At 39.3% G+C, this 14,678-nt stretch overlaps 2 protein-coding genes across 5 annotated transcripts in view; both read left to right on the forward strand.

Moving 5' to 3' along the window:
• CPD (carboxypeptidase D) overlaps positions 1-4,479 on the forward strand; it is a 65,365-nt gene extending 60,886 nt beyond the window's left edge. Inside the window, exon 21 of the mRNA XM_070562837.1 lies at positions 355-4,479. Coding sequence (XP_070418938.1) covers positions 355-581 — 227 coding nt within the window. The 3' untranslated portion in view covers positions 582-4,479. The remainder of the gene's footprint in view (positions 1-354) is intronic.
• Positions 4,480-13,040: 8,561 nt separating this feature from the next.
• Positions 13,041-14,678, forward strand: part of GOSR1 (golgi SNAP receptor complex member 1) — a 52,380-nt gene continuing 50,742 nt past the window's right edge. For 2 of the 4 annotated variants that reach the window (XM_070562839.1, XM_070562838.1), the window contains exon 1: positions 13,291-13,425. In XM_070562839.1, the coding sequence (XP_070418940.1) occupies positions 13,395-13,425 (31 nt within the window). In that variant the 5' untranslated portion in view covers positions 13,291-13,394. Of the gene's footprint in view, positions 13,426-14,678 lie in introns of all 4 variants that reach the window. The other 2 variants (XM_008526830.2, XM_008526831.2) reach the window with 2 other exon arrangements.

Below are 14,678 nucleotides of genomic sequence, written 5' to 3' on the forward strand. Positions count from 1 at the left end.
CAGCAGGTTGCAGAATAATAAACAGTTTGATTTCATTGTGGTAAAAGAAAAAATACATACACATGCACATACAAAAATACATACACAAAGGTCTGGAAAAATATGCACTAGGGTTATTAAAATGATCTCTGGGTAATGGAAACGTGATGTAGGGTTTTTGGTATTTTTGCTTATCTCTATTTTTCTAATTTTGCGTACTATACAAGTATTACTTCAGTAATAATAAGAGGTTATTTCTAAGTGCATGAAATAAAAATAAAATAAATGAAGGGCGTATTATAAAAAGTGCTATTGTAAGCAGCTGCCTATTTATATCCTTAAAGTCGAATATACTCACATGGTTTTGTTTGGCAGGTGCCACCATGTCGGCATTGATCCTCACAGCTGGCATTATTTGGTGCATCTGCTCAATCAAGTCTAACAGGCACAAGGATGGCTTTCATCGGCTCAGGCAGCATCACGATGAGTATGAAGATGAAATTCGCATGATGTCAACTGGCTCCAAGAAGTCCCTCTTAAGCCATGAGTTCCAGGATGAAACGGACACTGAAGAGGAAACATTATATTCTAGCAAACATTGAAACACACACCTTACGTATCTCCCAGCATAAGTTCCAGGCAAAATTACAGTTCCTTTTGGGAGACACTGCATTAAGAAGAGAGACTATCTTGCTTCTTCGAAGAGCTTTGGGAAGTTAACTTGCTAAATTTGTATTTTCTGTGAATTTGGCTGGCAGTTTTGAACTTCCCCTCCTTAAAGTACTCATACTTTAAAAAAAAAAAATCTGCTTTCTATTTATGCAGCAGAAATGGGACAGCCACTTTGTTTTTCTTTTTAATTTAAGATGAGTTGTTTGGAGCTTATGTTGTAACTGCATAAAAGCCAACTAGTGGGTGTGGTACTTTGCACATCAGGTGTTACTAGTGGCTTTGGCTTTTTTTCTTTATTTTAAATGGCCAAAAGAATCCAGAAACTTAAGGCAGGGACAGCAGTCAGAATCTGACATAAAGCTTTAAAAACTCAAGGTTTTCTCAACCTACTGAGGAGTACTTTTCTCTAGTTATTAAATAGCTGGAGTTTCTCTTATTATTCAGGTTTAATGGAGGCTGAATTGATTATTAAATATATATTAGGAAATGAATAAATGGGCTTCCACATTTGGCTTTCTACTTGTCCAAGGCTAGATCAGAACTGGTGGGCTGTGCTCTAAGTAGGATTTCACTACCTCTCTTGTAAGGTTGAGCAAAGTTCTAAATATCCCCATTTTAAGGGAGAACTTGTTGACTTTGTTGTAAAAGATCTAAGTGTCCATTTGAGTGGAGCTGAGAGGGAGATCTAGCAAAAGCTAAAACTCATGTTGCCTATCTTTTAACTTGGTGAAAACCCACAGGTGCTGCTGCTTTTATCTGTGAAGCACTAGTTTATTCTAGGAATGCCTAATTCTTTAATATTTCCTAAATTTGAACCTTTTTCTATGATGTACATTTATGGTTTTCAGATGACCCAGTAATCTACAAAATCGGAATTCTACTGAAAGTATCTGGAAGCGTGGAAGAGACCTACTTGCACATTCTTAACCTACATTTGAACACAAAATATCTACAGTTCATACTCCAGCCCAAGCCTACACCCTGTAATAGCATACCTTTATTGAAATAGCTTGGCCAGTCTAATTCAAATAGACCTCTACAAGGGTTTGGGTTCTTTGTCCTAATGTTTCATTTGATAGTTTCTTTTTGATCAACCAGTGGAGTTAAAAGTTCAGTTGAAAGCATGGCTTTAAATATGGCTCCCTCTATTAAAAAAAAAAAAGCAAACTGTGGACTTCCATGTGATACAACACTGTGGTGAGAAAGTGTCGTCTTCACTGCCAGTCAGGTTATTGCATAGACCTGAAAGATTTGCATTTTATTGTGTCTATAATATCATGCTATTCAATGGAAATGATGGTTTTTTGTAAGTCTGAGTCTTACCAATGATCTGTTTAATACCTTTGAATGTTTTAAGGCCAACTTGCTGCTGAACGTGTGCTAAATCAGGGAGTCAAAAAACGTGCTCTCATCTTTTCAAATTGTACTCTATATCCATTAATGTATCAGTCATCCCAAAGCCTTGATGGAGTGCTTTACCACCCACCAAGATCATTCCACCAAATTTTGTGAGGAATGCACCCAAAGTGGCTTTATAAAAAGAGATTTGGTTTAGCAGAGATAATGAGGTCATGCCATTTGTTAGTATCTGTGATGAATTTGGGTGGTTTAAGGTTAAGCCATTCTGGTATTAATCCTGTTATTAACAACTCTAAATTTTGAGCCCTTTCTACCCTACTCTGACCCCACCACATACATAAAATGGTTTGCGGGGTGGTAATACTTAATGAAATATACATGATTTAATTTCTCCTAATAGTACTTTACATTTTCTTTAAGGAGATTATGTGGTGGTATTGCTCTTTTCAGCTTTATTTTTGAGTGCAAAGTCAGAAAACCAAAAAAGCGCCTGTGAGTGGCTGGCCCTGCTTGGGATGTTGCAGGTAGAAATGAAACAAAGTTGGTATGACAGCCTTTACTTAATTAGCATTGGTCTTCACTAGAGGATGCCTTTTAAATTCATTTCTCTCATGAATTAAACGTATCTTCAATTGTACATCACAGTGGCTGGGGCTCCATACCTTTTAAGCATGTGTGAAACTTTTTTAGAAATGAACATACACATAGTTCTTTTAGTAATTTTGTCCTGAATGGAAAACCAAATTCTGCTATAAATCTTGACTCTTTAATGAAATTCTAAATAATGCATTGCTCTGGAAAACAAGGCCTTCTCAGCCTGATACCTATTAAAAGAATGTACAGGATCATGACTACTAAGACTGTGTTCTCAGCCCTGCTTTATCTTTTATTTGTGGATCTAATCTAATGTTAGGCCACATTAACTGCTTAAGGCATTGAAGCCATATGAGATGGGGAATGCATTTCTTGAGTGTTTCTCCTAGAGACTTTCCATTTCCTTGGAGTCATGGAGGCAAGTAAGTATCACAGTATTAAGAAATTTGCCCAAGTCTGAGTTGTGCCTTTCTTTACTCACAAGGCATGTTTTTTGTCCTGGTGATCAGTTTAAGCCTTCTTCCCTCCCAGCTCCTTAATAAGAGCAAAGTGATTGAGTAGGTAATGTTCAAAGTGTCTGCCTATGTGTGTATATGTACTGGTTATGCAATTCAGTAAGATGAACTCAAGTTAATTTCAGAAGGAAAGACCTTTTGGTTTTGATATATTTTGCTGAACACTTGTGTAGTAATTGGGATCCCATCCACTTGGGGAATGCTTGCAATTCTCATTGGCAGGAATTTGCTTTGGGACCTTGTCATCCTCCAGAAAGGAAACATAATGTATATTTGGCTCAATGTGATTAATTGGTTAATCTTTGGTAACTTTCTCCTGAATGGAATTTGCTGAATTAATGAGTATTGAACTTAAAATTAATTCTGAGTTGACAAATAAATAAAAGGTAGTGCTTATGCCTGAGCTTATTCTGTTTCTGAGCTAACATGAGGTTACTCAGTAACCATGACCTGCTCCTCCATTTCCATTTATTCTCAGCAGTAAATAGTTTTATCATCTTGTCGCCAGGAATGCACTTGTGCCAGGTTTTGTCCCTGCTGTATTAAAAGCTTCTTGGCTATGAATGCTGTAATAGTGCCCTATGTTATGGTTCTCTGATGGAATTGTTTTTAACAGTAGCAACTTTATTGTCACTACAAAAAATTCCACTATGGTTGACTTTCAGTGATTTTCTATCTAGGAATTTTTTGATAAATCTTTGAGTTTCTGATTTGTTTTAAATAAAGCAGATTTTTTTGGGGTGACTGGGGCCCTTATTAATGTCTACTGAACTTGGATTTTCAGTTCATGAGGAAATATCTCCCAACACACATTTCTCCTATTTGTAGCAATAATTAATCTTCCACTTGACTTTCAAAATATTGTCCTACTTGATTTTGATTAGACAGAATATATTATGAAATTTGAAAGTAGGCTACCATTTTAAGGCAATTGGATATAAATTATGTAAATATGTATGATTATGTCTTTTATAAATGGCATAACATGAGTGGACTAGCTACACTCTTTGCTGCCATGCTGCAGATTTTCTGGAGGTATGACCTAATGATATTTTTTTATGCTCAGATTAAAAATCAACTTTTCACCTCTCCATTTTTTCAGAATTCCCTGGCTCCAGAACAATCTATAGTTATTTATACGAGGTGCCCAACACTCATTCATCTCAAGTGCTTCAGTCTTTGGTTTGTTTCATGCACTGTGCCTTCAAAATGAAATTTTTAAAAGGGACTTTACATGAAGTTAATAGTAGTTTTAAAAAGTCAATCTGTGTAATTTATGTGAAATCTAACTGTAATGAGTTCCTTTCTGTTTTTTATATGTAAACAGATCTACTAATCCTGTATAAAAGTTATTTTATGATGTTTGTCTTTCTTTGTGTTTTGTCTCATAATCTTTTTTCAAAAGCAATAGACCAGGAAAAGTTATTGTTCCAATTTGAAAGTTATATATTTAGTTTTTCTACCTATACTAGGGGAAAAATGGTACCAGACTTGGAACAGGGTGTCACCTGTAGAGTGCTTTTGTCTTCATGAACTGACTCCAAAGAAAGCTGTGTTTCTGAAATAATCACATCATATAGTGGCCACAGTTCTCTTTTCTGTTTGTAGCTCGGCTAGATTGATTAAAGTCCAATCATTCCACAATGAACACCACAAAACTAGCCGTTGAAACGTTTATGTACCTGTTTCAAACTTGTTAAAAATTTCCAGATGAGCCCAGTTAGAGTACTGTGTCCTGACACTTTAGGCACAGTGGTGATGAATTCAATATCCTTTTTTCATTTAGCCATAATTTGTTGATACTGCTGCTCTAATGGGAATTGGGAAAGCAAAGTTATATAAGAAATGTGGGCTCTCCTGACAGAGAACTCAGTCCAGACTGGAGAAAGAGAAATGGGAATAAGCCGTATTTCTGTAGTGATTGGTTCCTCTAAAAAAGTCTCTGGGGTAGAGGAAGTAGAGCATAGAGATTCGAGCATGGACTTTGGAGTTAAGCCAGTCTGTGATTGATTCTGGGCTCTGCCACTTGCTACCTACGTGATCTTGGATTGTGCAAGTTTCTTAACATTCCTGATAGGATTATAGTGGTAATTAAATGAAATGATGTTAGGAAGGGGTCTAAAGTGATATTTGACTCCGAGTTGAATGCCTGTGGTAATCAGCATCATTTTCCTTCATTTGCTGTTTTCTGATCCTCTTGAAAGAAAGTTATGTCAGCGAATATATGTACAAACAAAGATCTGTTTACAGGTGGTCCTTTTAATTTAGGATAAATCCTTAGACATGAATACTTAAGGAAAAAAAAGCTATGAAATTTTCCGTTATGTGATTCTGTAGATTGTCTAGCATGTCAGAAAAGTTTTAAAAATTTGTGCCAAATGCTTCATATTTGTTTTTAATTGAAATTAGGTTGTATTTATGCTTATTCAGTGAAAGCAGCCTTATTTAAGTGCTGCAGGAACTCCAAACAGTGATATGGTTCTTTTTCCCCCAATGTCTGAAATATTTTCCTGAATTTTGACAGGAGTTTTCTCATACTGAATCAAGAACCTTTTGGTTTGTATCATAAACAGTAATCTACTGATTATGTTTTGTTTTTCAGATTTCTAGGAGCTGAGTGTTCTCAACAAAGTAAACATGATGCTAAATGCTAATACACTACTCAGTTATGAATAAATGCCATCGTGTTAGGTCTTCATCTCTTATTCTCACATGCAGTTAGAATGCCAAGTAATTCTACGCTATTTATTGCAAACCTCAGATAAGTACATCCTTAATCATTACCCACAATTTAAAAACAATGAAATCAGCATATAAAGCCCAATTTTAACTTTAATATCACAATTTCTACCTACGTTAATCAGTAGAATGTTAAGAACAAGCTGTTATTTCTTTGACATTTTGTCTGGAGTCAGATGGAATCCTACTCCGTATTAACTGTGTAAACAAATGTAGAAGACGAGACAAACAAGAACTGGGATAGAAAGTTGTTCAAGTTTAGAGGCCAGCCTAGAAGATTGAAGACAGGAGGGCGAGAAGATTGATGAGATTGAAAGTGTGATAATTGGAAGTGGGAATATATTGAGACAGATGCCTCAAATTCAGCAAAGACAATTCATTAATTCAGTTAGAAGCAATATAAAGAGGTCATGATATAGTCCAAGTTGTAGATGGAAAATAAAAGCAGCAGGGGGAGAAATTTAAAATGGAACATGTGGAAAGAGATTTCAGATCAAAGGGAATCATTATAACATAGATTATATTCTATGATGGTCACTGAGATTGAGCCGAAGAGAAGGGGTCATAAGGAGGGTCTAGATTGCTGGATCTGAACCACTAGTTCCAAATATTTGAAGCTATTCCAATGTTTGTAATTATTATTGTCACTTATTAGGTATTATATGGTTCCTCATAGAGTTTTTCAAGATCAAACAGGCTTTTGATTTAGTGTTTGAAAGATGTGAGGTGCCCAGAACAATTGATCCTAAAGATAGTTAGGGAATGGGATAGATGGATAGTGGGCTTATGATGGTAATGGCTGAATTGGATGACTGAATGGCTAGATTTTAAAAAAAAATTTAGGATAGTTTTAGATTTACAGAAAAGTTGCAACGATAATATAGAGTTGGCTTCTGGGTTTTTACATGGAGGATATGGGTGTTGGGAGGGCAAAAGAGGAAGAATTGTATATACAGTTTTCTATTAGCAGAACTTGAACAGAGCACATTTGAAAGGGACTGGACATAGGAAATATGATGTCTAGAACCTAGCCAAGTGTGCATAGCCTGGGTGATCCACCTGTCAAGCCGTGTGTTGCTACTTGTAGGTGATTGAGTTTAAACTCAGATCTTCTCTAGTGGAAGGTATCTCCATCTTAGATTTGAAAGAGACTTCACAATTTTTCAAGGGCAATGACCAAATATGGACAGAGATAACCAAGCATGTAGAGAAATAAGACACCACCCATAAGAAAGCAGAGAAAGTTCACTGATTTCACATTATGATATTACCAAGCACTGTAAAACAAATATACTGTTTTCAAAGAGATAGAAGATAAACCTCAGACTATCACAGAAAACTATAAAATAATAGAACTTCTGGAAATGAAAGTACAGAAACTAAAATGCATAGTTGTAATGGCAGATTGGACACAGGGAGGCAGGAACTAGAAGATAGATCCATAGAAATTCTCTCTTATGCAGCACAGAGGAAAAAGGTAGAAAATACAAAGGAGAGGGTAAAAATGTAGAGAGAGAAAATATGAAGGAGAGGATAAAAAGGCTAACACATGTTTGATGGTCAGAGTTCTAGAGGGAAAGAGGAGAAAGGATGGAACATGGAAAACTATTTTAAGAGACTATGACAGAATTTTCCAAAATTGATAAATGATATCTATAGATGAAAAAAGCTCAATCCAAGCAAGAAAAAGTAAACATGCACATATAGACACATCGGTGAAACTGCTCAGCCCCAAAGACAGAGAAAAAAAGATGTAAAGAGGTTAGAAAAGAAATTAACTTCAAAGGATCAGCAGTTAGACTAAGAGATCAGACTCACTTCCAACAAGGGAAACCAGAGTACAAGGGAAATCATACTTTGAAAGTGCTGGAGAAAACATTAAATAACTTCCAACATGGAATTCTATATTGAACGTATCTGTCAGGAATGAAGGTGAACTTCCAGGTAGCTGAAAACATTGGTTGTCTAACTAAGCTACCTGTCTCCCAATATTTCATTGCAAAATAACATGAAAAACAAGAAGGAAAAAGTAAGTCTGTACAGAAACCACACTTTGAGCGTAACTTGAAGTCAGAGATTTTGAAACTTCAAAGTAACTGAATAAAATGAGAAAAAATCACCAAATCTTAGCATGTACTCTCATATTCCTGTCCCATCCCCACCCCAGTGCAAGGCTTTGTGAAGAATAGGGAGACGGGGATAAAGGCAAGAAAGACCCAGGAGGGATGCCAGGGAAAGGCATCCCTCTAAAGGTAGTCAAACTACTGCCAGAAATGCTAAGTCCACTTTAAGTCTGAATGGTCTAGAAACATGTCCAAGGCGATCAGAGCACAAACTCCAGGAAAAGGGCTTCAAAGTGAGCACAATGTAAAGGGGCAGGTGATTGAAAGGAGCAGTCTTTGAAACACAGACTTGCTGGTGAAGGAAAAAAGTGAAAAAGAAAGAAGCACCCTTTGACAACCAAGTGATGAAAGAGTTAAGAAGCAAAAGAGGGAAATTAAAGAGTCCAGCAAGATAAATGAGAACTGCAAAAATTGGAGCACTTACAACGCCTCCCTATCACCAAAACAAAACAAAAAACCCCCACCCAGGACCTGAACTTTGCAGCCACTGACAGAACATATCTTAGCCATGAAGCATGAAAATATAAATAACAGATAGGAATATTGATAAATTTGTCACTATTTGTAGAAATGATTGTGTATGTGGAAAATACAAAATAATATACAGGGAAATTAAAAATAAGATAATTTAGTTCCACTTCCAGCTATGGCTGTGTTGGCTGGAAAGAGAAAGAACTTCCCGTCAAGAACAATTAGAAAAGCTGGATAAAAACAAAACAAAACCTATCTGAAGGAGAGCTACTAAGGTACCAAGGACTCATGGGGTGAAGATCCTAGAGCAAAGGCAGTTCAGGGGTGAACATCACAGTAGTTTTCACCTGGAGGCATGTGTTGATTCCTAAGTGGTGACTAAGAGGTAGAGACGCCTAGTAGCAGAGAGTCCAGGGAAGAGGCAGAGAACCCAAGGAGAAGCTCTGTGCGGTATCACTGGATGGGGGAAAATAGGAGTTCAGCACCTATCAAGGAAGGGGGCGTGGTAAACAGGCTTTCCATTAGAAGTAAAGGCTACTCAGAAACAGACCAGTTTTTACAAACGTAGACTCCCGCTTGATATTAGTTCCACCCCGTACTGGAGTAAGCTGATGTGCCCCACGCTGAACTGCCTGCACGAAGCAGCAGTAAACTGTCCCTGGAAGAAGAAGAACCCCAAATGATGACTACAGATTTTAATCTATTACATACAGCATCCAATCAAAAGTTACTCATTATCAAAAGACATATCAAACGATGAAAGATCAAGAAAAAAAATTAGAAACAGTCCCACAGGAAATACAGATTTTTCTATTACAAATCAGAAACTTTAATGGTGAGGAGTAAATTCAAGAAAGTAGAAGACAAGATGAATTTTGGCAGAAAATTAAAGTCTATTAAAAAATTAAATGGAGGCTTTTGGTTCGGACAAAATGAGTAGATGTATTTCTCTTCTATTCCACTAAGCACAGCAAAAAACTCATACATTATATCTATACATAAATATAGAGACTCAGAAAGGTGGAGAGAAGGCAGACCAGCTAGGGACCTCAGGATCCAAGGGACGACATGGTAGTGAGCTCCCTGGGTTTTCTTTTTGCCTCATATATCCCACAATTGGTGCTGGAGAAACTGGCAACCCCAAAATGCCAAAGGATACAGATAAAAAAAGCCCAAAGAAAAGACTTCTCTACCGAAAGAACCAGGAAGGGATAGGCTACCAAGACAGAATACTTTTAGACAATAATTGCACTACTCCAGCCAAATGCCACAGAAAAAACTGAGGCCCATCTCTACCCCCTGCCAGCAAAGGCTGAGTGGGGAGCCTAGACTCCATGCTCACCAGGCCATAATCATGCACCCCTCCCCACTGCCTGCGTGGTGTCAAAGAAGGCCAAGTGGGAAGCCAGGATTTCCAGCACACACAGTGGTAATGAGGCCACCTACCATGGTGTCAGTGGAGACCATATGCGGAGCAGTAATAAGGCACCCCCAACCCCAGGTATCTACAGAGGCCAAGGGAGAGCCTGAACATCCACTCCCACCTGGTAGTAACAAGGCTGTTCCTCACCTCCCCTACCAGCACAGTGTCAGAGGAGTTCTGATTAAACAGAAGATCTAAATAAGATGCAGAGTCTTATTATATTTAAAATATCCAGGATATAATAAATAATCACTCATTATACCAAGAACCCGGAAAATTTCAATGTGAACAAAAAAAGGCAATCAACAGATGCCAACATCAAGATGACACTGATGTTGGAATTATCTGACAAGGATATAATAAAAATATTTTAATGAGCAATTACAAATAATTGATAAAAAGAGTGTCAGCAAAGAAATAGAAGATATAATGAGGAAACAAATGGAAATTTTATATCTGAAAAATACAATGATTGAAATAAATTCAGTGATGGGCTCAACGGTAGAACAGAGGGGACAGAGGACCGACATGCCTGTTAGTGAACTTGAAAACAGAACAGTAGAAACTACCCTATCTGAACAACAGAAAATAGACTGAAAAAAATTAGTAGAGCCTCAGGGATATGCAGGACTATAACAAAAGATCTAGCATTCATGTCATCGGAGTTCCAGAAGGAGGGGAGAGAGAAGATGAGGCAGAAAAAAGTATTAGAAGAAATAATGGCTGAACATTTCCCAAATTTGGCAAAAGACATAAACCTCAAATTCAAGAAGCTGAGTAAATTCCAAACAGGAAAAAAAAAAAAAACAAATAAATCTACACTAAGATACATCATAATCAAACTTATGAAAACTACAGAAAAGGTTTTGGAAGCAGTGAGAGAGAAAGGATACCTTAGCTATAGTAGAAAAAAGAATAGCCAATTTCTCATCAGAAACTGTAGAGGCCAGAGGAATTGGCACATGTTTCAAGTGCTGAAAATAAATCATCAGCCCCAGATTCTATATCTAGCAACAATATCTTTCAGAAACAAAGAGGAAAGCAAGACATTTTCAAATGAAGGAAAATTAATAGCATTTGTCTCCAACTGACCTACTCTTTGAAAAATGGCTAACGGAAGTTCTTGAAACAGAAAGGAAATCATATGAAAGGAAGCTTGGAACATCAGGAAGGAAGAAAGAACAATGGAAAGAGTAAAATATGGGTAAATACAGTCAGCTTTCCTTCTCCTTTTTTTTTTTTTTTTTGAGGAAGATGAGCCCCAAGCTAACATCTGCCACCAATCCTCCCCATTTTGCTGAGGAAGACTGGCCCTGAGCTAACATCCATGCCCATCTTCCTCTACTTTATATGTGGGATGCCTACCACAGTATGGTGTGCCAAGCGGTGCGTAAGTCTGCACCCGGAATCCGAACCGGTGAACCCCAGGCCACTGAAGCAGAGCATGCGAACTTAAACACTGTGCCACCAGGCTGGCCCCTCCTTTTCCTTTTGAATTCTGTTTGACAGTTGAAGCAAAAATTATAATATTATCTGATGTGGTTCTCAGTGAACGTAGAGGAAATATTAAAGACAATTATAATGGAATTGAGTAAAGGGATTTTACAGGAGGTAAGGTTTCCACACTACTCTAGAACTGGTAAAATATGGACACAAGTAGACTGTGATAACGTATGTATCTACAAAGCGTGGGTTTGGACAGCAGATTTTAACAGGTAGAGGGGTCAGGATGGGAGCACATGGAAGCAGCTGGCACATATTGTCTAGATTTGGTAACTGGAAAGGAAAGAGGGCTGGGACTATAACTACTGTATAGTAGAGGAAAAGGCAGCCGGGGGAAAAGAGGAGCACATATGCCAGAAACAGTGGGATAATGAAGCACAGGCAGAAGGAGGATGAAGGGGTTGGTCTTGGGAAGAAACGAGCCTCTGGCTCTGACAACAAACTATCAGAAACCGAAATTAAGAAAACAATCCCATTTACAATTGCATCAAAAAGATTAACATACCTAGGAATAAATTTAACCAAGAAGGTGAAAGACCTGTACACTGAAAACTATAAGACACTGACGAAAGAAACTGAAGAAGACACAAATCAACGGAAAGATATTCTGTGCTCATGGATTGGAAGAATTAATATTGTTAAAAATTCATACTACCCAAAGCAATGTACAGATTCAATGTAATCCCTGTCAAAATTCCAATGGCATTTTCCACAGAAATAGAACAAACATTCCTAAAATCTGTATGGAACCATGAAAGATCTTGAATAGCCAAAGCAATCTTGAGAAAGAAGAACAAAGCTGGAGACATCACTCCCCTGGCATCAAACTACATTACAAAGACACAGTAAACAAAACAGTATGGTAATGGCATAGAAACAGACATATAGATCAAGGGAGCAGAATACAAAGCACAGAAATCAACCCACACATATATGGTCAATTAACGTATGACAAAGGAGTCAAGAATATACAGTGGGATGGGGCCGACCTGTGGCCGAGTGACTAAGTTTGTGCTCTCGGCTTCCAGGGCCCAGAGTTTCCCTGGCTGGGATCCTGGGCACGGACCTAGCACTGCTCATCAAGCCATGCTGAGGCGGTGTCCCATATAGCAGAGCCAGAATGACCTACAACCAGAATATACAACTATGTACTGGGGGTCTTTGGGGAGAAGAAGAAGAAAAAAGAAGATTGGCAGCAGATGTTAGCTCGGGGCCAATCTTTAAAAAAAATGGGAAAATGACCATCTCCTCAGCAAACGGTGTTGGGAAAACTGGACAGCCGCTTGCAAAAGAATGAAACTAGACCACTATCTTACATCATATGCAAAAATTAACTCAAAATGGGTTAAAGACTTGAAAGTAAGACTTGAAACCACAAAACTCGTAGAAGAAAATATAGGCAGTAAGCTCCTTGACATTGGTCTTAGCGATGATTTTTGGGGATCTGACTCCAAAAGCAAAGGCAAAAAGCAAAAATGAACAAGTGGAACTACATCAAACTAAAAAGCTTCTGCACAGCAAAGGAAACTATCAACACAATGAAAAGGCAACCTACGGGAGAAAATATTTGCAGATCATACACCTGATAAGAGGTTAATATACAAAATATGTAAAGAATTCGTATAACTCCATAGCAAAAAAAAAAAAAGCGCCTCTAACTCAGAAGGGAAATTACATTTGAGAGAAGGTGACGGAAACAGGACGTTGGGTCTGAGGATGACTTTCTTCTCAGTCAAGTAGGCCCCTGCCGAGATGGGATAAACCGAGCTGAGAGCGCAGAGAGCGGATATATACACCAGTGACAGACGTTCAGGGAGAGCGTCAGGCGCTAAAGCTGAAGTTTTCAGCCTCGCTCCTCCACAGCTGTAAAATGACGGCTCGCCCGCCAGGGGGCGGTGTCTGCGGAAGCTCACGTATCCCATCGGCCCTGGCGCCCGGGCGGAAGAAGGTTCAGAGGTGATTCTGTGGCTCGCCTCGTCTCGGCTCTCCTATCCCCACTGACGTTGGGCAACAAAGATGGCGGCAGGAACCAGCAATTACTGGGAAGGTGAGGGCGAGGCCTCGGGTGGATCTGGTCAAGGGGCGAGGGCCTGAGTGAGGACGGGGCTTGAGGGAGGCAGCGGAGGCAAGAGCCAGGCCTCCGGGGCGGGGTGCTGAGGGGCGGGGCTGCTCTAGAGGGAGCCCGGGCCTGGGGGCCGAGGAGCCCGGACGGTCCGGGGCAGGGGGCTGGCCTGAGAGGCAGCGGGACCTGGGGCAGGGCTGGGGCAGAGGGGCTGAGCGGGCACCGAGGGGAAGAGGGGCCTGAGTGGCCGGGGGAGAACTGGGTTGAGGGGGTAGCGGAACGCGGACGAAGTGGCTTGGGCTGAGAACTCTGCGAGGAAGCCAGTGTTGAGCGAGAAGATCCGAGCCCGGGCGAGTGGGGGGAGCAGCGCCTGAGAGTTGAGGTCACTGTCGGACTACTGGGCAGGAAAAGCGAAAGGAGGAACTTGTCAGTCCGGTCCACCGAGGCGAATTGCATGAGTGGAATGTCTCTGACTGGGTCCCCTTGGCAGCTTCAGGCTACGACTTCGAGGATTGGGTGTCGAGTCGGCTTTTGAAGGCAGAGGAAACTTTGCCTTTGCTCTGGCCATCGGTTTTGTTAAAGAGAGAAAGTTGGGAGAACCAGTGTGGATTCTAATTATTGCATTTGCTGTAGCTCTTCTACCAAAAAACTGTCTTGTGATTTGGCGAGTCCGTTTGTTTAACTCCTGAAAATAATGGTCCGATAAATTGGACTCGCGTAAAACTCATTCCTGGGCCTTGATGATGAACAAAGATCAGAGAAGGCTCACCTTTCCCTTTCAGTTGTCTGTTTCCTTTACTGCTCCATGGAAACTGCTCTCCAAATCCCTTTCCCCTGTTAACCTATTTCCTATTGCTACGCACTGAAGCCTCTGGACACCCATCACAAATAACAATATTGTCACTATCAGACACTTGGTCTAAGAAACTTAATTCTAAGTTCATCCATACTTGCCTCTTAGACTTCTTAAAATAACTTTTACTTGATGTTTTCTGTTAGAAAGTCAGTTACTAGTTACAGAAAAGCGTGCTTACAGTTTGAACATGTATTGAAGTGCCTATTTGAAATGTGTGTACTAGCTAGAAAATATTTTTAAATTATGTAAACTATGTAGAAGTGGCTATTGGTAACTTTAATACTCGTCGTTAGGCTATGGTTTTTTGAAACACCATGCTATAGTAATTATAGAAGCTTATTACTGACAACCTAGTCTGTGCCAGGTGCTTTAAACGCATGAT

The sequence above is a fragment of the Equus przewalskii genome, chromosome 10, assembly GCF_037783145.1.
Source record: "Equus przewalskii isolate Varuska chromosome 10, EquPr2, whole genome shotgun sequence".
Classification (NCBI taxonomy): Eukaryota; Metazoa; Chordata; class Mammalia; order Perissodactyla; family Equidae; genus Equus; species Equus przewalskii.